The sequence below is a fragment of the Schistocerca gregaria genome, chromosome 6 (genome assembly GCF_023897955.1).
Source record: "Schistocerca gregaria isolate iqSchGreg1 chromosome 6, iqSchGreg1.2, whole genome shotgun sequence".
NCBI lineage: Eukaryota > Metazoa > Arthropoda > Insecta > Orthoptera > Acrididae > Schistocerca > Schistocerca gregaria.
In genome coordinates, this window is record NC_064925.1 from 303,476,395 (window position 1) to 303,498,935 (window position 22,541).

The window sequence follows — 22,541 nt, forward strand, 5'->3', positions numbered from 1 at the left end:
TTATTTCAAGTCTGCATGAATGCTGCAAAATACACACATCAAAAATATTTTGCAACACTCCTAAACTTCTAAAAATAGACGTTGACTGTGGATATTGTATCATAGACACAGTCCCTTTGATTGTTCAGTGTCAACAAACCCGCCGAAAGATGTAAACAACCATGCATGAGCAGTGCCTATTAGAAGGAGGCGGCCGACAGCCGATCAGTTCCATACATTCCACGGTCAATGCTGCGGTTCGATAGCGTCCCCCTTGTTACTTTGTTCCAGGAAGCGCTTTCAACAAGGGAAGTGTCCAGGCATCTCGGAGTGAACCAAAGCGATGTTGTTCGGACATGGAAAAGATGCAAATAGGCACGAACTGTCGATGACATGCCTCGCTCACGCCGCACAGGGCTACTACTCCAGTGGATGAGCGCTACCTACGGATTATGGCCCGGAGGAACCCTGACAGCAACACCACCATGTTGAATAACGCTTTTTGTGCAGCCACAGGACATCGTAAACGTTGTAATAGGCGCAATTTTACTCCCGACTTCCATGGCGAGGTCCATCTTTGTAACTACGACGCCATGCAGCGCGGTACAGACGGGTCCAACAGCATGCCGATTGGCATCACGTTCTCTTCACCGATGAGTGTCGCATATGCCTTCAACCAGACAATCGTCAGGCAAGTGTTTGGAGGCAACCAGGTCAGGCTGAACGCCTTAGACACACTGTCCAGTGGGTGCAGCAAGGTGAAGGTTCCGTGCTGTTTTTGGGGTGGCAGTATGTGGAAACGACGTACGCCGCAGGTGGTCATCGAAGGCGCCGTAACGGCTGTACGAGAGGTGAATGCCATCTTCCGACCGACAGTGCAACCATAGCGGCAGTATATTTGCGAGGCATTCGTCTTCATGGACAATTCGCGCCCCCACTTTGCACATCTTGTGAATGACTTCCTTCATGATAACGACATCGCTCGACTAGAGTGACCAGCATGTTCTCCAGACATCAAACCTATCGAACATGCCGGGGATAGATTGAAAAGGGCAGTTTATGGACGACGTGACCCACCAGTCACTCTGAAGGATCTACGCCGAATCGCCGTTGAGGAGTTGGACAATCTGGACGAACAGTGCCTTGATGTACTTGTACATAGTATGCCACGACGAATAAAGGCATGCATCATTGCGAAAGGACGTGCAACTGGGTTTTAGAGGTACCGATGTGTACAGCAATCTGGACCATGACCTCTGAAGGTCTCGCTGTATGGTGGTACAACATGAAATGTGTAGTTTTCATGAGCAGTAAAAAGGGTGGAGATGGTGTTTATGTTGATCTCTATTCCAATTTTCTGTACAGGTTCCGGAACTCTCGGAACCAAGGTGATGCAAAACTTTTTTTTGATGTGTGTAAATTACAAGATATGATAGTGTAAAAACTGTGAAACATGACACGAACCTGGGGTGCAATATGGCCTCTCAGCACTCTCCGGATATTGCGTTATAGTTCTTCTTGTCTTTGAGGTACTTGGAACAGGTATCGATAGATGGAAGCTGCCGTCTAGCCGATAGGTCTTAACTTGCAGAGCACGACTATTTGAGATCTGCCCCACTCCCGGACACTGCTGGCGAGCTGACTCTCGACGCTGCTTACGCGACACGTTTTACTCGCAAAACCTCTCTGAGAGTGAAAGTCTCACGTGAGTAACTAGATGCGCTATGAGAAGAGAAGCCTGTCGCCCGCGCGCCCTTCGCCCCCTCTGCCGGTTCCCCTCCTTCACGTGTGCCGGCTGTTGGCGCGCTTGCGCGACACGTGTGGGCAATTACGGATGGCGGCGTCACGCCGGTTGAGCCGCACCTGCGGCCAGACCGGAGCAGGGCTCAACCGCGGTGCGTCTCACAAATCTCTCCGCGCAGCTGCGTCTGCTGACAGCCAGGGCAGCGACAAGCCGCTAAGCATTTGCTTCGGTAAGGGCGGCAAATTGCCTGACAACGGATCCCTAACGGCGTCAGTGGCGACACCAGCGGCCGTCCTGTGTGCAGCCTTAAACGGGATCTCTGAAAGATACGTAGAATATGCAAAATGGGTAGACATAGAAGCAACGCTTCAGAATGTCTGGAGCAATTTGAAACAAATTTTGTTCGAAAATACTATCTGAGTAACATCCCGCTATCTACTAACCCTAGGAGGAGAGGAGTGGGGGTCGGAATGACACGTTGTGGCATATAAAAATATTCGATAACGACTGACATTAGAATTGAATCCATAGTTGTGGGCTCGCTAGACTCATAAGTGACTATGCTGATCACGTTTGGCACCTACGTGTTTGTGTTTGTGTGTGGGGTGTGGAGTTGGGAGTTGGAGAGAGACGGCATTGGGGCGCAAGGACTGACATATTAATGCTGTAATGATGAAGCAGTTTCTAACAAATTGCGCACGCATATCATTTGAAACCAGGGAAAAAAGTACTATGAGAGTAAGACTCCCCATCCCCCCCCCCCCCCCCCCCCCCCCGGCACCTCTGTGTCTGAGGGTAGGTGTAAAACTGCGTGATATAAAGGGATAGCTCAGGAATGCCAGGTCCAATTTCAGTCAGATTTAGTGCATACACGACTTATTAGGATTCCGTACCACAGTCGGTAAAATCTGAATACCTACAGGATCACTTCGTTGCCCATCTGACTGTCTGTCTGTCCGACGGTGAAGATCCCTATTTTTCTCTTCGCAGTCGTAAAACTACCTGACGTTTCTGCACAGTCGTAAGTGCACCACGAAGAGAATTATGCCCATCAGTATAGACTATTTATTTTGTGTCCACACGTTCGCACTTCAATACGTGCGGGAAAAGAAACGTTAATGGTTTGCTCGTGTCACACTTACTTGGAGGTACCAACCAAGCTGAAAACGTACTACTCGTAGTAGCTACAGTTAGTTATCTGTTTACAACTGAAATAAATACTGATGCAACGTTGTTCAGTACACTGTTCTCTGTCGTCAGTAGAAATATTTGCACTAATACCCGTAACACCGTTTGTGTGAATACGTGCAGGCGGGCAAAGCCGCGTGTGAAAAGGTACAGAGCACATTAAACAGGGTGGCTAATAGTACAGTGTGGCACAGCAAGGAGCGCTAAATAAAGTGTCATGGATTCTCTATGTTTCCGCTATCTCTTTGTACGGCACATCACTCGTGGATCTCAGTGGGACAACAGTGGGCTTCGATCCAGACGCCAGCGTCCAACATCAGGGCCTAGGTTTTGGCTCTTGAGAATGGGTTGTCATGCCTCGACAGACATTCAGACGCCTCATTGAAAGAGTCCCCAACAGATTTCAAGCCATCATGAATGCGGAGGGTGCACACACCGCATATTTACGTCCGCTAACAGGTGTTAGACTCACCAGATCTGGGAGTGTTCGAAAGATCCAGCAGACCCGAAATTTCCAGAGCTGACGCGTGAATTACTCGAGACGTTCGAGTGGTTATCAATCACAACACGAGTGCTTACGACATATACAAGAACATGACAAGAAACTCTATGTTAATGACGTTCAGAGGAATAGCTACACAATGCTGGAATTTCTCCGCAGCAGAGCGAGAACGGTCTTCGAACGACAGCCAGCGAGAGCTGGCTGCTAATAGCCGGACGAGGCATGATTCACTGATAGCAGTCGCTATTCGGAAGCGAGAAGAACAATACGGCGCGGCCGCCCGCCCGCTACATCGTTTGCGGGCGCGTGACAGCGCTCCGCCGGGCCAGGGGTACTGGTGCTCAATTTAGGGCGGTCAGTCCCCGGGCCATTACTCAGTCCGGCAGCGAAGACAGGCCGGTGGCCCGTCCAGCTGGAGATAAATAAATCTCCGGAAACCGGTCCCCCCCCCCCCCCCCCCCCCCCCGGCCGTGGCTGCTTTTGTCTACTCGCGACGCGACGAGATGCGGCGTGGACACTGGACAGGGGTACCGCTGCCTGCCTGGCGTCTGGCCGCAGCAGACGCTCAGTCCCCCCTTCCGCGTCTCTGTCGCCCCGATAGCATTAGTAGCTCTGCCAGACCTCCGACGCTCGAAGAAGAAGCACGGCGCCGCGCGACACTGACCACTAACCACAATGTGACACAAAGTGTCCCGACGTCCTGCTCATTTTTGTTATGCACTGTCTGATTAAAGGCTCTGGACACCTGTTAGCGGACGTTAATATGCGGTGTGTGCACCCTCCTCATTCGTGATGGTTTGAACTCTGCTGGGGACTCTTTCAATGAGGCGTCTGAATGTTTGGCGAGGAATTACAACCCAATCTCGAGATCATGCGGTTCTGGGCGCTACAGTCTGGAACCGCGCGGCCGCTACGGGCATGGATGCGTGTGATGTCCTTAGGTTAGTTAGGCTTACGTAGTTCTAAGTTCTAGAGGACTGATGACCTAAGATGTTGAGTCCCTTGGTGCTCAGAGCCATTTGAACCATTTGAATCAATCTCGAGAACCGAAACCAAAATGCTGATGCTGGACACTGGCGTCTGGACAGAAGCCTGAGGGTGTTCCACTGAGATCAGGTCGGGAGTCTGGTCGCTCCATTTCAATAATGTTGTTGTCCACAAACCACTGCCTCACAGGTGCTGCCTTATGACCGGATGCAGTGTCATGATGGTACAAAGAAGCACCATCTCCGAACTATTCCTCCGCTCTATGCAGTACACAGTGCTCTAAAGTGTGTTCATATCATTCCGCATTTCGCCTTTTCTTAAGCGCAATCAGGTTACCACATCGTAGCTCCACCACCTCTGTACCTCACTGTTGGCACTGCACATGATGGCGGCTAAAGTTCACCAGGAAATCCCAAATCCCAAGTTTTTCCATCAGATGGGCACAGCATACAGCGTAATTCATCAAATTTTTGGCTTGTGTATCCCATTTCTTTAAACTCCGTATTCATACTCATTGTGCTAGATAGACAGCTAGTAGCGCTTTGGAACTCCGGAGTGATTTCTTCCGCTGATTTCATGAGATTTTTTTTACAACCACCCTATGCTATATTTTACGGCACCGTCCATTAGTACAGGAGATCTGTCTGGTCTTGATTTAGTTGTAGTTGTTCCTTCGCGTTGCCGCTACACAGTCAACAGCAAAAGTCAGCCTGTGGAGCTTTAAAAAAAAATGGTTCAAATGGCTCTGAGCACTATGGGACTCAACTGCTGTGGCCATTAGTCCCCTAGAACTTAGAACTACTTAAACCTAACTAACCTACGGACATCACACACATCCATGCCCGAGGCCGGATTCGAACACGACCGTAGCAGTCGCACGGTTCCGGACTGCGCGCCTAGAACCGCGAGACCACCGCGGCCGGCTGTGGAGCTTTCGAGTCGTTGAAATGTCCCTGGTGGATCTCTTACTCACATGACATCCAATGAGTAGCCTATGTTCGAAGTCACTCAGCTCTCCTGAGCGACCCATTCTGCTTTACTGCGTCTCTACTAACAATACACTATTCCTCGCTTCCTTTTATACTAGCGGGTTCACCTCTCGTGACATGCAGTGGTCGATTCCGTATTACATAGTAGCGTGCAAATACTTTTCATCACATAGCGCGCACTGTGACAAAAGCTCATCAACAAGACAGTAAGCTACACTTCTGAGTAAGATATTCCGTGAATCTCGGGTCGTTTTTATTGAGTTGAAACATGGTTTGTTCAAAGGGAGCGTATGCAGCGAAATTAATTGTAGCAGTAAAGAAAAGGACAATGCATATTCTGTATTCTCTTATGTTTTGTAAGGACCATAAGTGCTTATAGCACTGGCATAGAGGGATAACTTCTTGAAAGACATTGTATCTTTACGCGAAGTTTCGTTCACTACAGTGTGAAACAAACCTATTTATGAAGACGTGAAATAGGAAACTGATGTGCAATGCAGTAACAGTAAATAAGCCACTATAACTGTAACTTGAAGACAAAGCTACTATACAAGCGTGATAATAAAGCCACACAAACAACAACACTGCATCCACAAATCTTGCTACATCTGAGCCACAATAGTCAGAATTTTTCAGCCAGTAGTCTTTTGAAGAATAACTAATTATATGAAACAAATATTCATGAACAGGAAAGTCTAGTGAAGTGCAACAATGAAAAAATCTTTAGACTTCGTGAAAAACTGTTGCATGTCAAACTGTCAGTCATTCAAACAGACAGAAACAGAAATATAAGCTACTTATGAGAGAAATAGTGTGATTATATTTTCCTGTTTTCACTGAGATTGTTTTCAAATTATGTAGAATTCAAAGGGTATTTCATCATAAGAATATTCTAGCTTATGTATTTTCGAGTCTTCGGCTCTGTTTGCTCTTGTTTTATCATTATTCACATCTACTAATATTTTATTAACGCTCGGGATGCAAAAAAAAAAATGTTATAACTACTAATTAGGAAAAGAACTCAAAAGAAACATTGATGTTATGACACATATGAAGTTTGGAGACAAATGGTTTCCGCCCACTAGAGTCATTAGTGTGTTCTAACTGTCAGACGATAACATCAATCGCAGCATTGTTGCTAGTGTGTATTTTAGACTAAGTCACCTACCACTGCCCGATTTAGTGCAGAGTTGCCTAAGAGTCAGAGCTGCCCATCGGTATTTGCCAGATACGTTCCGTAAGGGAAAATGAAACTTTTCCGTAATTAAACAAATGGTCTCAAATTTTAAAGAGACAATTTCTGCATATTGCTAAATATATCTACAGAGCTACAACTCGAGCCACCAAACAGTTTTGAGAATATTTGTTATTTTAAAGCGTTATTTAAAAATCTTCTTATCTGTAGTAAATTTACTTTAATGTGCCTCAAAAATTTAAGACTGTTTTTAATAATATAGACGAACAGTTTCATTTAAGATTTTTTGGATATCTTTTACGTTATTCTTAATCTTTATTGAAATATCAAAACATTCACATATTGATATTTTGTTTTCTAAGTAGCCTTTTCTTTTCAAAATTGTACTCAAGACTGTTTGCACTGTTTGGAGTTTTCTCTAAAAATTTCATCCAATTTAGGGAACATTCCTATGAAAAAATTATACTTTAATATTAAATTTCACAATTTAGAGATAAACGCAACAAAGTTCCACAACAGAATCACTGCCCGGTCCGTGCTCTAAAATCCACCTGGGATGTAAGCTGTTCTTTCTGCTCTCTTCTGAGCTTCCCCGGCTTGTATGGCGGTCAATCTGGATGAATGTCTTTTTCTTTCTTTTTCCAAATCCTAAGCACCGTTTGGTCTTTTGTTTCCTCCTTAGCTCGCCTCTAACTTTGCTCTTTCACCTTCTTATTGCTGACAGTGGAGTGGTCTCCGTTCTTCTTGTTACTTCTGTCAGATAGCACCCTTGATTGAACAGCTTCTGTCACACCTAGTTCTACTTTTAGTTTGGATACAAATACATCCTTTGGGCACTTTGATCAGATTATACTACGTAGACCCTCATTTGTATTGTCTCCGAGCAGAATGGATAGCAGTTTTATGCGATTCTGCTTGTTCTTCTTTGGCAAGGTCACGATTAAAGAAATGTTGTTCACAAAGTGTCCTCCCGATTATGTCCCACAAATGCTCTATGGAGTTCATGTGAGGAGATCTGGATGGCCAAATAATTCGCTCGAATAGTCCAGACAGTTCTTCAAACAAATCGCGAAAAGATGGCCCAGTGACATGTTTGGAAACATGAAGTCAATAATGGCTCCAAACGGTCTCCAAGTAGCAACACGCAACCATCTCCAGTCAACGACCAGTTTGGTTTGACCAGATGACCCTGTCCATTCCGTGTAAACACAACCCACATCATTATGGACCCACCACCAGCTTGAACATTGTCTTGTCGACAAGTTGGGTCCATGGCTTCGTACAGTTTGCGCTATAGAGGAACTCTGCCATCAGCTCTTACCAAATGAAATCGCAACTCATCTGACCAGACCACCGTTTTCCAGTTGTCTAGACTTCAACCGAAATCGTCACGAGCCAAGGAGATGTACTGCAGGCTATGTCGTGCCTTAGCAGAGGCACCCGCGTCCGCCGCGTGCTGCCATCACCCATTAACACCAAATTTCGCCGCACCGTCCTAACGGATACGTTCGTCGTATTTCCAACATTGTCTGATGTTGCTTCACACAGTGTTGTTTCTCTGTTAGCACCGACAACTCTACGCCAACGCCGCTCCTCTCGGATGTTAGGTAAAGCCCGTCGGCCATTGCGTTGTCTGTGGTGAGAGGTAATGCCTGAAATTCGCTATTCTCAGCACGCTCTTGACGCTATGGATCTCGGAATACTGAATTTACTAACCATTTTCGAAATGGACTGTCCCACGCGTCTAGCTGGAAGTACCATTCCTCGTTCTAAGTCTACTACTTCCTGTCGTACGGCCACAACCATGTCGGAAACCTTTCCACATGAATCAGCTGAGTAGAAATGACAGCTTGCACAGTCCTTTTATACCTTGCGTATATACCACCAGCTGTTGCTATCACATGATGTCTGTTTTCTCAATATGTACGTGAATCACCTAAAGCTTGCAGCGGAAATATTGCGGTAATGGAAAGTGCGGTTTTCACAGAATGGATTGGTAGTTAGGGCCTCGTACTGTTAGCCAATCATCAGTTTGTGGTAATATTTAGAAAGTATATTTTTTTGTCAATATACATTTTTTTAAATGTAACAACAGCTGTAGACTAAAAGTAGGGCAATTAAGAATGTCAGTGCTGTTTGTTGCAAGGTTCTAGTGCGAGTCACAAGATATCGTAGTTTGAAAATTTCTCACAGCGAGACTTCCACAGTACCTGTGTTAGCACACACTAAATTTGATGTCGACGGGACGTTAAACTCAGTGTTCCTTCCTTTCCATCAGCACACATCAAAGAACAACACAAGTGCATACACTACTTATCTAGATTCTGACCAGTAAAGAGACGACGCGTTGTGTTCAAAATGACCACTGGCAGCGGAAATACACGCTTCCAGTCTGTCACGGAAAGACTGCTGAACATGTGCTAGCATTTCAGCGAATTTATCCGAGCAGGCTTCAGTAATACGTTGTTCGATATCATCGAGTGTAGTTGGGATGTCCTTGTAGAGAGCTTCTTTCGGCTTCCCCGCAGAAAAAAATTTTACAGGTGTCAAACCCGGGGAACAGGCTGACGAAGTTACAGACCCTCTGTGTCAAATCGAACTATTTGAAAACAATTCGTAAAGACATGCTGTAGCTCTTCGTGCACTATGGGCTGAACAGAAATCATGTTGGTACGACAGGTTCCTCCTAGTCTGCGGAGGAACGTCTTATAGCACGCGAGAAAGATGACCTGTCAGGGACTGCGACATTTGTGCGCGTTCAGCGTTTCGTCTATGAGCGGAAGGTTCGCTGTTCCATACCACACGTTTACACTAGGGGAAGGTTCACTGTTCCATACCACACGTTTACACTAGCGGAAGGTTCACTGTTCCATACCACACATTTACACTAGCGGAAGGTTCACTGCTCCATACCACACGTATACACTCCATGGACGCTGACGTTCCACCTCACAAAGCCAAAAGGGTTTGTCAACAGACCAATAGTGCATTTTTCAGCGGTTTACCAGGCAGTGATTGGTAAATGTGGCTCCACTGCTAAACAAGATACATGATGCAGCTGGAGTATACTTGGGTCTGAGCACTATGGGACTTAACTTACGACGTCATCAGTCCCCTAGAACTTAGAACTACTTAAACCTAACTAACCTAAGGACATCACACAACACCCAGTCATCACGAGGCACAGAAAATCCCTGACCCCGCCGGGAATCGAACCCGGGAACGCGGGTGCAGGAAGCGAGAACCCTACCGCACGACCACGAGCTGCGGACTACATTCGTCTGAAGGGAAATAAATTCCAAGCAAAGCATGTTATGTAACCAGCTCACACCTTTGCAATGGATACAAATTCACATATGCTGTTTCATAGTACCTGAAAGATGTGGCAAGTCTGCAAGGGCTCGAGACAAACGCCAAATAACTAGCAAACCCCAACCACACTGTAAATATCTTGCCTGCAGGTGGCAGTGCGGCCGGTGACTGACCCAGCCTGTTGCGTTTCACCTGTTGCAGGACTTCGGCGCGGCACCACCCTCAGCAGCAGCAGCAACAACAACAACAGAAGCAACATCTGCTGCAGCACCAAGGCAAGCAGCACCACTGTCAACAGCAGCAGCAGCCGATGCAGCAGCAGCAGGTGCACAAGCAGCAGCAGCCGCAGCTGTCGGAAGCTCAGCCGCACGTGCCGGCCAGTCTGGCCGCCAAGCAGTTCCTCGAGCACAGCGTCGAGGCCTGGATAAACCCCCGAATATACGCCAAGGTTAGCAAACACACTGCTGCACTCAAACATGATTGTTGACTAAATTGCTATTGGGACAACGTTTCTGTTCCCGTTATTTCAGCGCAAACTGTAGTTACAAGTTGTGCACCGTGCATACGGAAAGCTTCTAAGGGGTTGTCGTTAAACAAACGATGACCACAGTGAAATAATGCATGACCTTGTCTAACACCGAAGTCTGTCGTAATGCTTTGAGAAACGCAATCAGTGGAAAACAAATAGTTCGCAGCGCAGACCGGCTACATGCGTTGTTGCGCTCAGTGGCCACGGAGAACACTGGATTAAGCTACGTAGTAACGTGATGAGCGGAGGTAGGGCGTCTCTATTACGCTGCCTGCTGCGACTACACTACCTTATCGAAAGAATCAGGACACTTATTAGATGACATTTATGGTGGCTTGAACTGTACTGGGGACGCTTTGAGCGAAGTGTCTGAACGTCTATGGAGAAATGGCAGCTCATTCTTCCTGAAGAGCCGAAACCAGAGAAGATTTCGATGTAGACGCTGCCGTCTGGAGCGAAGCCAATGATTTAAGTTATCCTAAGAATGTTCTAGGTCGTGACTCTGGGCAGGCCAAGCCATTTCAGGAATTTGTCCACAAACGATTGCTTCACAGATGCTGTTTCATGATAGCTTTCATTGTCAGCTGATCAAACAATCATAGACTGTGAAATGTTCCTCCACTGTGTGCAGTACACAACGCTGTAGAATTAAATAATATTAGCGTTTTCTTAAGTGCTATAAGGAAACGACTCTCTAACCACAAAAACCAAGCCCACAGTGTAGCACCATCTCCTGCGTACTTCGCTGTCCCCAGCATACACTGAGGCGAGAAGAATCATGGACCAATGATATTCACATACACGGATAGTAGTACTATCGCGTACACAAGATATAAAAGAGCAATGCGTTGGCGGCGCTGCCATTAGTACTCAGCCGATTAGTGTGAAAAGGATTCCAAAGTGATATGGCCGCAAGACAGGAACTAACAGACTGTCTACTCGAAATGGTAGTAGTAGTAGTAGTAGTAGTAGTAGTAGTAGTAGTAGCTTTATTCATCCGTAGATCTCTTTTTACGTGGATATAGGACATGTCAAAGTATTTACAAATTTAGATCAGTTTAAAATAAGCTAATTCGTATACACATATATTTACAAACTTCTAGTTAGAGACAATCATTAGATTTACTCCCGGTATACAATACTTTTTTTTTACAAATAACTTATTAATATAATATAATATAATTGTACACTCATATTTCGCTAGCAGTCACTGCACACACTAAGCACACATCGTTTCATAACACTTCACGCACCACACACACACACACACACACACACACACACACACACACACACACACACACACACACACTGGTGATCTCTAGGCCTCTTTCTGTACTGTTAGTTGGAAGTTGGGGCTAGACGCATGGAACAATCAGCTTAGGAACCGTTAGGGAATTCTGTATTTCTAGATTCACAGTGTCAAGAGTGTGCCGAGAATACCAAATTTCAGGCATTGAATCTCACCATGGGCAATGCAGTGACCGACGGCCTTCACTTAATGGCCAAGAGCAGCGGCATTTGCGTAGACTGGTCAGTGCTAACAGACAAGCAACACTGTGTGAAGTTACCGCAGAAATGAATATGGATGTTCTACGAACGTATCCACTGGGATGGTGTGCGAAATCAGGCGTTAATGGGCTATGGCAGCAGACGACCGACGTAGGTGCCTTTGCTAAAAGCATGACACCGCCTGCATTTCCTGTCCTGGGCTCTTGACCATTTCGGTTGCACACTAGACAACTGGAAAACCATTGCTTGGTCAGATGAGTTCCGATTTCAGTTGGTAAGAACTGGTGGTAGGGTTCGAATGTGGCGTAGACACCACGAAGCCATGGACCCAGTTGTCAGCAGGACACTGAGCAAGCTGGTGGTGGCTCCATAGCAGAGTGAGGAGTGTTTACATGAAATGGACTGGGTTCTCTGGTACGACTGAGCCGATCATAGATTGAAAATGGATATGTTCGGCTACTTGACGACCATTTCGAGTCATTCATGGACGTAATGTTCCCAAAGACGATGGAATTTTTGTGGGTGATAATGCGCCATGTCACCGGACCACAATAATTCGTTTTCGGCGTGAAGAACATTCTGGACAATTTAAGCGAACTGTTTGGGCACCCAGATGACCAGGCATGAATCCTATGGAACATTTATGAGATATAATCGAGAGGTCAGTTCCTGCTGCGGCAACTCTTTTGCAGTTATGGACAATTATAGAGGTTGCATGACTCAATATTTCTACAGGGTACCTCCAACGACTTGCCACGTCGATTCCCTGTACGGCGCATGGCGAAAAGAGGCGCGCCACGATATTATGCAGTATCCGATGACTTGCATTATGGCAGGTAACGTTTTCCAGACATTCGCGAAACTCAAACCCTTCTATCATGGGACCACAAATACAGCGTGATTCGCCACTCAAAATCACTCGTTTGCGGTCATCCAAGTCCAGAGGCGTTCCCTTTACATTAGCTCCACGGCCTCTTCGCACTGATTACAGAAACCTATGGCTTGTTATCACTGTGCCCAAGTCTTTTTAGCTCTCTGACCACAGTCGTTGTGCTGATTGGATTGCTGATAGCGCTTTGAATCTCTCGAGTGACTCCTTCCACTGATCTCATGCGATTTTTTACAGCCACTCAGAGCAGTGCTCAACGGTCCCTATCCGTCAGTACAAGAGTTCTGTCTGGTATTGGTCTGTCTAGATGGGGTCGTTCCTTCGCATTTCCACATCACCAACAGTCGACTTGGGAAGATTTAGGAGGGTTGAAATGTCCCTTGTTACTCAGGTTACATCCAGTATTTAGTCCACGTTCGAAGGCACTGCGCTGTCCTGAGCAACCACACTGCGCTCACGAGCTCTCTACTGCCAACACAATACTCCCCGCTTCATTTTCTGCTGACACGTCGACCTCTCGTGACGTTTAGTGGTCAGCCCCGCGTTTGATAGGGTGACTGGGTACTTTCGTTCACGTAGTGTGTATGGAGCTGCTGTTTGCTGGATCAAGCACATCGTATCACTCTTTCAGTATCGGGTCACAACAAGTGTCAAGTGTTGCGTAAAGAAATTATCATCAAACATTGTGCGCTGTGGAATGTGGACGACCTCTGGAAGACGGTTCACTTGCGTGCACAACTAGATGATAGCTTTAGAAACTTGTTACGGAACGTACTGAGACTTGAAGACGTTCAGTGGCTTCTGTGAAGATTTAGAAGTGGTCCTTTTCATTAGTAAATGTAGTGTACCTGAATATCGTTTGACTATATGATCGGCAAAAAGTCACTGAACTGTCACAACCTCCATTTGAAGTGAATCATTTAAAGTTCAACGACCTGATAAATCTAGTAGTGGAAGCGACCAAATGCCAAAATGAGATTTTCTGGGAGAAACCTAAGGAAAGAGGTCGCTTACAAAAGCCTTGTTCCATCAGTTCCCGAGTACTATCCGTCCTCTGAAACTGTATTTGTAACTGGATGAATGGAAGAGATAGAAATCATTCCATGAGGAGCATCGTTAGCAACGGGTCTGAGAGTGTCCCGCAAATATTCAACTGACTACAGTGTCGCGGAGGGAGTTAGCCACAATAATCCTAGAGCCAACGTTCCAAAGTGCTGTACTTAACACTTTAGTCGCTCCAACATTTCACACGCGTTGTGACGATGACGCTCGAATTATTGTGTTTGGTGTCCTAAAGAAGGATATCGACAATTCCTCCCCACACACACCATCCACAAATGGAGTAGGCACAGGAGAAGTGCTAAAAGTACTCTATGTGCTCTATATCAACCACAATAAGAAGCAGTTCCATTATTGTTGCTTATTAATGTTCTTGTACCCTCACCCTTTTTTTGTTTTTTGTCCATAATAGTTATTTTTGATAAATCTGAACTTACAGACTGTGCTTATCATTCAACATCTGTTATGGTATTGTTTTACTGAATTTACAAGACGTTCCTTTGATAATCTGAAAATTTTGTTTTATAAGTATGTCAATCCATATATTTAACGAAAAGAAATTACTTGAGTGCACGTACACTATGTGATTAAAAGTATCCGGACACCTGGCTGAAAATGACTTAAAAGTTCGTGACGCCTCCATCGGTAATGCTGGAATTCAGTATGGTGTTGGTCCAGCCTTGAGACAGCTTCCACTCTCCCAGGCATACGTTCAGTCAGGTGGAGCAATGTACCTTGAGAATGACAGTCCATTCTTCACGGAGTGCTGCACTGGCGAGAGGCATCGATGTCGGTCGGTGAGGCCTGGCACGAAGTCAGCGTTCCAAAATATCCCAAAGGTGTTCTATTGGATTCAGGTCAAAACTCTGTACAGGCCAATCCATTATAGGTTTGTTACTGTCGTGTAATCACTCAGCCACAGGCCGTGCATTAAGAATAGGTGCTCGATCGTGTTGAAAGATACAATCTCCATCCCCGAATTGCTCTTCAACAGTGGAAAGCAAGAAGGTGCTTAAAAAAAGCAATGTAGGCATGTGCTGTAATAATGCCACGAAAAACAAGAAGGGGTGCAAGGCCCCTCATTGATAAACACGACCACATACTAACACCACCGCCTCCGAATTTTACTGTTAGCACTACACACGCTGGCAGGTGACGTTCACCGGGCATTCGCCATACTCACACCCTGCCATCGGATCGCCACATTTTGTACCGTGATCCGTCGCTCTAAACAAAATTTTCCCCCTGTTAAATCGTCCAATGTTTACGCTGCTTACACCAAGCGAGTCGTCGTTTGCCATTTACCGGCGTGATATCTGGCTTATCAGAAGACGCTTGACCATGAAAACCCAGATTTCTCGCCTCCCGCCTAACTGTCGTAGTACTTGCAGTGGATCCTGAAGCAGTTTGGAATTCTTGTGTGATGGTCTGGATAGATGTCTGCCTACTACACATTACGACCCTCTTCAACTGCCGGCGGTCATTGTCAGTCAGCAGGTGAGGTCGGCCTGTACGCTTTTGTGCTGTACGTGTCCCTTCACGTTTCCACTTCACTATCACATCGGAAACAGTGGACCTAGGGATGTTTAGGAGTGTGGAAATCTCGCGTACAGACGTGTCACACAAGTGACACCCAATCACCTGACCAACTTCGAAGTCTGTGAGTTTTGCAAAGTGCCCCATCCTGTCCAATGGCTACTGAGGTTGTAAATGGCCAGGTAGCCCTTAACTATATATATGAAGATAGTAACTGTTCTCGAAAGAGCAAATACCACTGATGGCCGTGCAGCTTCTCTAGAATAAATGATAATTAATTGAAACCCTCAGTTGCCGGCAGGTGTTGTTCATATACTTCAATGGGGACAGTTGAAAATGGGTGTCCCGACCGGGAGTGAAACCCGGGATCTCCTGCTGGGTCTCACGGGAAGCGTGCAACGGATAAGTCCCTGCAGTCACACTATTCATATGTGTCCTCGGTAGCTCAGCTGGAACGCCAGCACGATAGCTCAGCGTGCTCGGTCAGAGGGTTAGCTATCCTCTGTAATAAAAAAACTGAGTGAACGGATCAACAAAAAACCTGAACGGCTGTCATCGGACGTCCGCCACGAACAGATTCATCGACCAACATAGAACAAAATGAGATTTAAAAAAAAAAAGTGTATAGAGCGTCTGCCATGTAAGCAGGAGATCTCGGGTTCGAGTCCCGGCCGGGGCACACATTTTCAACTGTCCCCATCGAGGTATATCAACAACACCTGTCGGCAGCTGAGGGTTTCAATTAATTATCTTTTATTCTCTGAAAGGTGTTAGTGAATCGAAAGTAAAGTATGTTGCTTCATGTTACAAGCGCTAACGAAATATACATATAATGAGCTGACTTTTGCTGAATATGTAACTTTTGCTGCCAGCTGGTGCTGATGTAGCAGCGTATGCTAGTGTTGATAGTTTTTTGTGCTGCATAGCTATGTCACAACTTCTGCCTGGTGTCGCCTTTCGCCTTGCTAGTGTGAATTCAACTTCTGCCTGGTGTCGCCTTTCGCCTTGCTAGTGTGAACTTCAGAAAAAAATTTAATTTCTTCCCTTTTTTTTCCTACGTGAGGTAACAACACTCTTAATGTTCACTTCTGCTGAACAAACACTTTATTTACTTAGGGTGGACTGTCCCAGATGATAACAAGAGACAACAGGGATTTAAAATATGCAGAATAGGCCAGGTGTCTGTAGGTGAATTTTGGAGATTCTTTACTGCGTATAAAATGCTGAACTAAGCTCCTTGACTAGTTTATCCATGTGTTGACTCCCCAAGGAATTTTATACACTGTGCTTCCTTTTGTATATGGGCATTAATGTTTACAGTTGGTGTTAAAAATCTTTATTTCTTCTTTCAAAACAAATAATGTGATTTTTTTTGTGATATTAACACTTTACGTGCTACCTGTGAAGTACTTGTTTTCCTGTTCAGTTATCATCTGCTCTGTGTCTGCCAGCGTTGAATTTGGACCATTGATTAGCATGCCTGTGTCTCAGCAAAAATTACAGTTTTTCAACTGCCTTTTAAAGCCAGTGGGAGCTCATATGTGTGACAGTGAATCAGAAGCTTTTAGAAACGTCATGATCGCCAAACAAACCTGGTTGTTCTCAGTTTGAGAAAGGATATCGCGTGTGAAAAGCGCGAACTGGATTTTGCAAGAGCAGTGTTTCTAAAATAATCTGTTGTCCACAGGTAGGTTTACTTCGTTCGAATTAGATTACAAACAGACATGAGTGTTATACGACGGTAATCCTGTTTGATACGTTCTACTTGCTTGACCTCTTGATCTTTCCTAATAAAGGAGAAATTTCTCTTCTCGAAGGATCTATGGTAAATCGTGGTGAAGAAGAGTGTCAATTCATTTCCCAGTTTTGGTAGGAACATCCTCACGCTCTGGGACTTTATTGAGATTTTCGGATTTTAGGTGTTTCTGATTACCACATCGCTCATTATTGCAGCTTTAAAGATGTTGACTAACCGCAACCTAGCTTCATTTTTCACTTGTGAAGCAAGTTTTGAAGGCAGAATTAAACATTTAGGCGTTTTTGTTGTACTTTTTATTTTAGTCCTCTTCTGTCTAACTAAATAAACTAGCCTCTAAAGTCCAAATCAACTTTTGATACCAGAGTTTCGTGTTTGACGCACCTGTTCACACATGCCTATCCTGTGTAAGTCCACACATATGAACAAACGTTTTGCATCACCCCGATATCTCGTGCAAGTGTGTTGCTGGTGTACTTTCGTAAAAAGCGTGTTCTCGCTTTTGTTAATCGCTTATCCGTGTCCTGTCGCCACAAGGACAATTTTTTAACTTGAAAATCAGCAAAACATCACGGGAGTGAGGTTGTGCTCCAAACAGATACTTAGAGTTTCGCAAATGGAAGAGTAAACTACCAAATACAACAAAGAGGTTACTGCTATTCTTTCTTGTTTATTAGATTGCCTTTTCTTCGAATAATCCTTTACATTTTAACGACATTTATACATAACGCTAAAAACAACAGAGTGCACAGATTCCCCTTCAAGTTTGTTTAATTAAATTTCAGGACATGGCGTTCTGTAGCTATCTGTGAAGCCATCGTTGCGATCACGGTCGTACTAAGTAATTGCTCTAAACTAAATTACTTTCCTCGCCTTCCCCTAACCACGATTTCAGTAAAGACGAAACAGTTGTGCTGGAAAGAGAGATGAAAAGCTCCTACTTCGTCTGTCCCGCTATCTCGTTGTTTGTTCGCTGCACATTATGCAACATCTCCCCATTCATCACACTGAGTAATATTAAATAAGCGCCTTGTGACTAAAATTTCCTGCGCGATTAATTCACTTAACGGAACAAGCGTCGAGTCGGCAGGCGGTCTGCTCAGGGAGCCGTTGCGTCACGCTGCCGGCCGAGACGCGGAACTCGCCGCCTCGCACGCTGTCTCCACGGCCCGCTTTATGTGGCGTGACCACACCAGCGACACACTCGGCTGCTAGGGGGCGAAACCACTTGTTTCCCGCTGCCTCTCGCTTCCGGCCATCACGAGCTGGATTTACGACTTCCAGACGTGCCGTTATCGTTATCTTTCTCACACAGGCGAATGTCCGGCGGGAGATGAAAAATGTGCCCTAGGAACTCCTTACAGAGTCTATATCTACATCACGGTGAAGTGTGTGGCAGAGGGAACCTCCCAGCGTACCAGTTATGGCATCTTCCCTACAGGAGCGAAACGTAGTCGTTGTATACTTCGTTCATCATAAGAATAAACCAGATGTAAACATACACAAACGCGATGACTGGTCAGCAGCCGTAGCACACGTGCACTGGTGTTGTTAAGCTCTTGTAAGTAGATACCACTTACGTTTTAGATATCTTATTATTATGTTACTGCAAACGAAAATTTAAGATATTGTAATGTATGAAACGTCCCCTTAGAAAAATTATAAATGACTGTCTTTAAACTGACACACAATATTTTTAGCGCAACGCAATCTGCCTATCAAAAATCCTTACATAAGAATGGCCCTGTGTGGTGTGCGTACTGTAAGACCTTCGGTACACACACCATCAGATTATTTGACTTTTCGCTCTAACGAAATAGGCGAGTGTCAGCAATTTGTCTAGTGGTCTTATCGTGGCGCGTTTATCTTCTGCCGTTAGGTCAGACGATAGAAATCCCACTTGCACGCTTAGAGTAGCAGATTGACGGTGACCAACTTTAAACAGAACTTTCACACACATTTACTAAAATAATAAAAAGGCATAGATATTACGTAACTTGATTCTGGATGCTGTTTACAATGAACAATCTGAAGTTCCTTTGGTCTTGGTACATTAATCTTATTCTCACATATCTCTGATAGTTGACAAAGTGTCTATACATTTCTCTTCATAGCTATGTACAGGAATATGATAATCTTATTAGGCGCGGACTGAAACTTGACTGTAGACTGGTGCAGACAAATGCAGACTAACTAATCGGAGGTCTGTACACTCGTTATAATACCTCACGCGTTCATGTATCACTGAGCGAGTGTGATCCGAGAGGAGAAAAGGTTCTACATTAGCAGCAATGTCATTGGCTGCGTTACATATTAATGCGCGGATCGGCGAAAGCAGAATTTGGTCCGTCTCTATGGCAGCGCCATCTTGTAGTGCGGAGATGGACGAGCGCTGCGCCTGCGCTGTTGTGCTTAGCGCGGCACGCTCTAGTGGGAAAGTTGTGTACGCGCTGACTACGCGGAACTATGTACACAACACCCTGAATAACAATAACCTATACCTTTCATGAATCACTTACCTCACAAAAATCTTCGTTACTCAAACTACTGCAATACAGCGTGCGCCAATACTGCCAGCTGAATAAAAGATTCTAACTACTGAAGACACTAACTACCGATAGGCATAGTTAGCAAAATGAAAGATTTTGATAGAGAACAAACAATGTATTTACCTTAACAGTGTTATCAGTTCATTACATCCAGTCTTAAAAATTCACTCTCTCTGATGGACACACGTCTAGATCATCCGCTCTTAAAACTCCGCCATCTCTCTCCCCACATTCACCACTGCTGGCGGCTCACCTCCAACTGCGCAACGCTACGCGCTGTTGACAGCCAACTGCCCAACACTACAATAGCAAATTTCAACAATGCAAACCAGCCACAGACTGCACACAGCACAGTCAGTGATTTTCATATAGAGCGCTACATGGCGTTACCAACATAAAAACCTAAACAGCTTACTTACATGTATTAACAGCCATCGAAGTTTTAGTTAATAATGCTTTAGACATGTAATTTTTATCCCAAAAATCGTGTAGAGTCACCGTCTATGTAAACCCAACTTGTCTTCGGATTGTCGGGCTGTTAACATGTACTATGAAAATGGCTGACACTGCTTCTTGCTCCGTACCGACAAACGCGCGTGGAGCACCATTGAGAAGTGGCGAGGAACATATTGTTCTCAACGTCCTTCACAGGTTTATAGAGAAAACTGTCTCTGCAGATTTCCAAGGAAATTTATTTACTAGAGTTAACTTATAGTTTTCAAGAAGATCCGTAGCTGAATCGGTGTCGTTTGAGAGTAGTAATCGGTTATCAGTGAATCGTTGGTTCGAATCTCGCCTTTTTTCGATTTTTTCATTTATTTCCAATACCTATATAGCTTAAATATAAAATTCATCAAATGTGTTTTAATTAACACGTATCTAATCATCATATCTATGAAAACTGTAAGTCTTCTTGTTTCCAGTTGCATATGGCACTAAAAATTCCACTTTTCATTGTAAATATAAATTCTTCACTATCGATATTTTCTAGATGATAGTTAATAGGAATCGTTTAACTTAATAAAACATTACAAATAACGTTTTTAAGACAGTAATCAAAGATAAAATACTCTTTATTTGGACTTTGTCCATTGTTTTATGCTAGAGATGTGGTGACGGACGAACCAGAGTAATACGCATCGTAAAAAACAAGAAAAACAATAATTTTTATGACATCGAGCACACCACACAAAACTTGCATTTTTACGTTTGTCACCGTATCACTACAATATGAACCCAACAGAACTGATCTGGAACCAAGTTATGGGATATGTCGATGGGACTGAGAAGTACTGTACCATCCACCATACTCCCCAGACTTAAGTCCTTGTGACTTTGATTTGATTCCGAACATGAAGTAACCACTTCGTGGAATTCGCTTAAGAACTGTTCCACAGATTCGACAGGCAGTAGACTGCTCCATTCGCACCATCAACAAAACAGGCTCTTCTAACGCTATACTACGCCTTTCACATTGCTGGCAACGGGTTCTACACAACGCTGATGACTACTTTGAAGGAAAGTAACAGGTGCAAACATGTAACTCTTTTGTAGTGGTTGTAAATAAATAGTTACCACTCTAAGTTCCAACCTTCGTATAAAAACTCTCCTGTAAGGTGCGAAATTGATGTTCATTTAATCTGCCACTTTACAACACTGACAGACTAGCAAGTCACAGTGCACTCAAGGAACACACAACCGCACTGTAAGCAAACACTACAACATTGTACCTGGCAGACTCTGCAAGAGAGGCGCTCTGCATCGCGGTATAGCTTACTCGCCAGGTTTCGAGAGGGTGCGTTTCTGGATGAGGTATCGAACATATAGCTTCCCCCTACTTATACCTCCCGAGGAGATCACGAATGTAAAATCAGAGAGATTCGAGCGCGCACGGAGGCTTTCAGACAGTCGTTCTTCCCGCGAACCATACGCGACTGGAACAGAAAAGGGAGGTAATGACAGTGGTACATAAAGTGCCCTCCGCCACACACCGTTGGGTGGCTTGCGGAGTATAAATGTAGATGTAGATGTAGATTTACGCACGCTGAATGGTACGAACTAGTGCTGGTGTGGAAACTTTTCAAAATACGATACCTCGTAAATGACTCGCACTAGAAACATACAACAGACGCAAGTGGCATTTTAATCCACCCCACTTTTATTTTGTCGTTATCAATAGGCATTGACCCACTAAAAAAGAATATGTCTGCACGAAAAATATCTAAACGTTATTACAATATGTTGATTATCTAAAAATACGGGCCCATGACTATCAATCTACCCTGCGAAAAACGCAGATCAAAATTACTTTCCATTTCCGTAGTATTTGGGATGCAAGTTTTAGGTGATTCACCCTTTATATTTGATAACACCATAGATACTGTTAATATCATATGCTCAAAGTGATTACAATATTCAGTAACTCAAGCACGAATTCGTGTAGTAATTTTTACGATCTTTTTGCCGAGTACGTTGACATTAATGTTGTCACTCTCTTTTATTATGTTAGGCTTTAGTTCCGTCAGTGTGTGCGGCCCGTCATATAGACACTTTCTTTAACGTGGCCTCACAGGTAAAAGTCTAGGGAGAATGTGGGGGTCATAATCCATTAGAGATAAATCGCACGCAAAGTAATTCGCTTGAGAAATTAACTGTTTCATTAGATGTTTCACAAGTAGCATAATCTTGTTGCAACAATCATAATGCCAGCCGATGTGGCCGAGCGGTTCTAGCCGCTTTAGTCTGGAACCGCGCGACCGCTACGGTCGAAGGTTCGAATCCTGCCTCGGTCATGGATGTGTGTGACGTCCTTAGG

The 22,541-nt window shown here is 44.7% G+C and overlaps 1 protein-coding gene across 2 annotated transcripts in view; it reads left to right on the forward strand.

The window, feature by feature from the left end:
* LOC126278434 (kinesin-like protein CG14535) overlaps positions 1-22,541 on the forward strand; it is a 1,017,611-nt gene that overhangs the window by 579,119 nt on the left and 415,951 nt on the right. For both annotated transcript variants that reach the window (XM_049978552.1, XM_049978551.1), the window contains one exon: positions 10,098-10,344. In XM_049978552.1, coding sequence (XP_049834509.1) covers positions 10,098-10,344 — 247 coding nt within the window. The remainder of the gene's footprint in view (positions 1-10,097; positions 10,345-22,541) is intronic.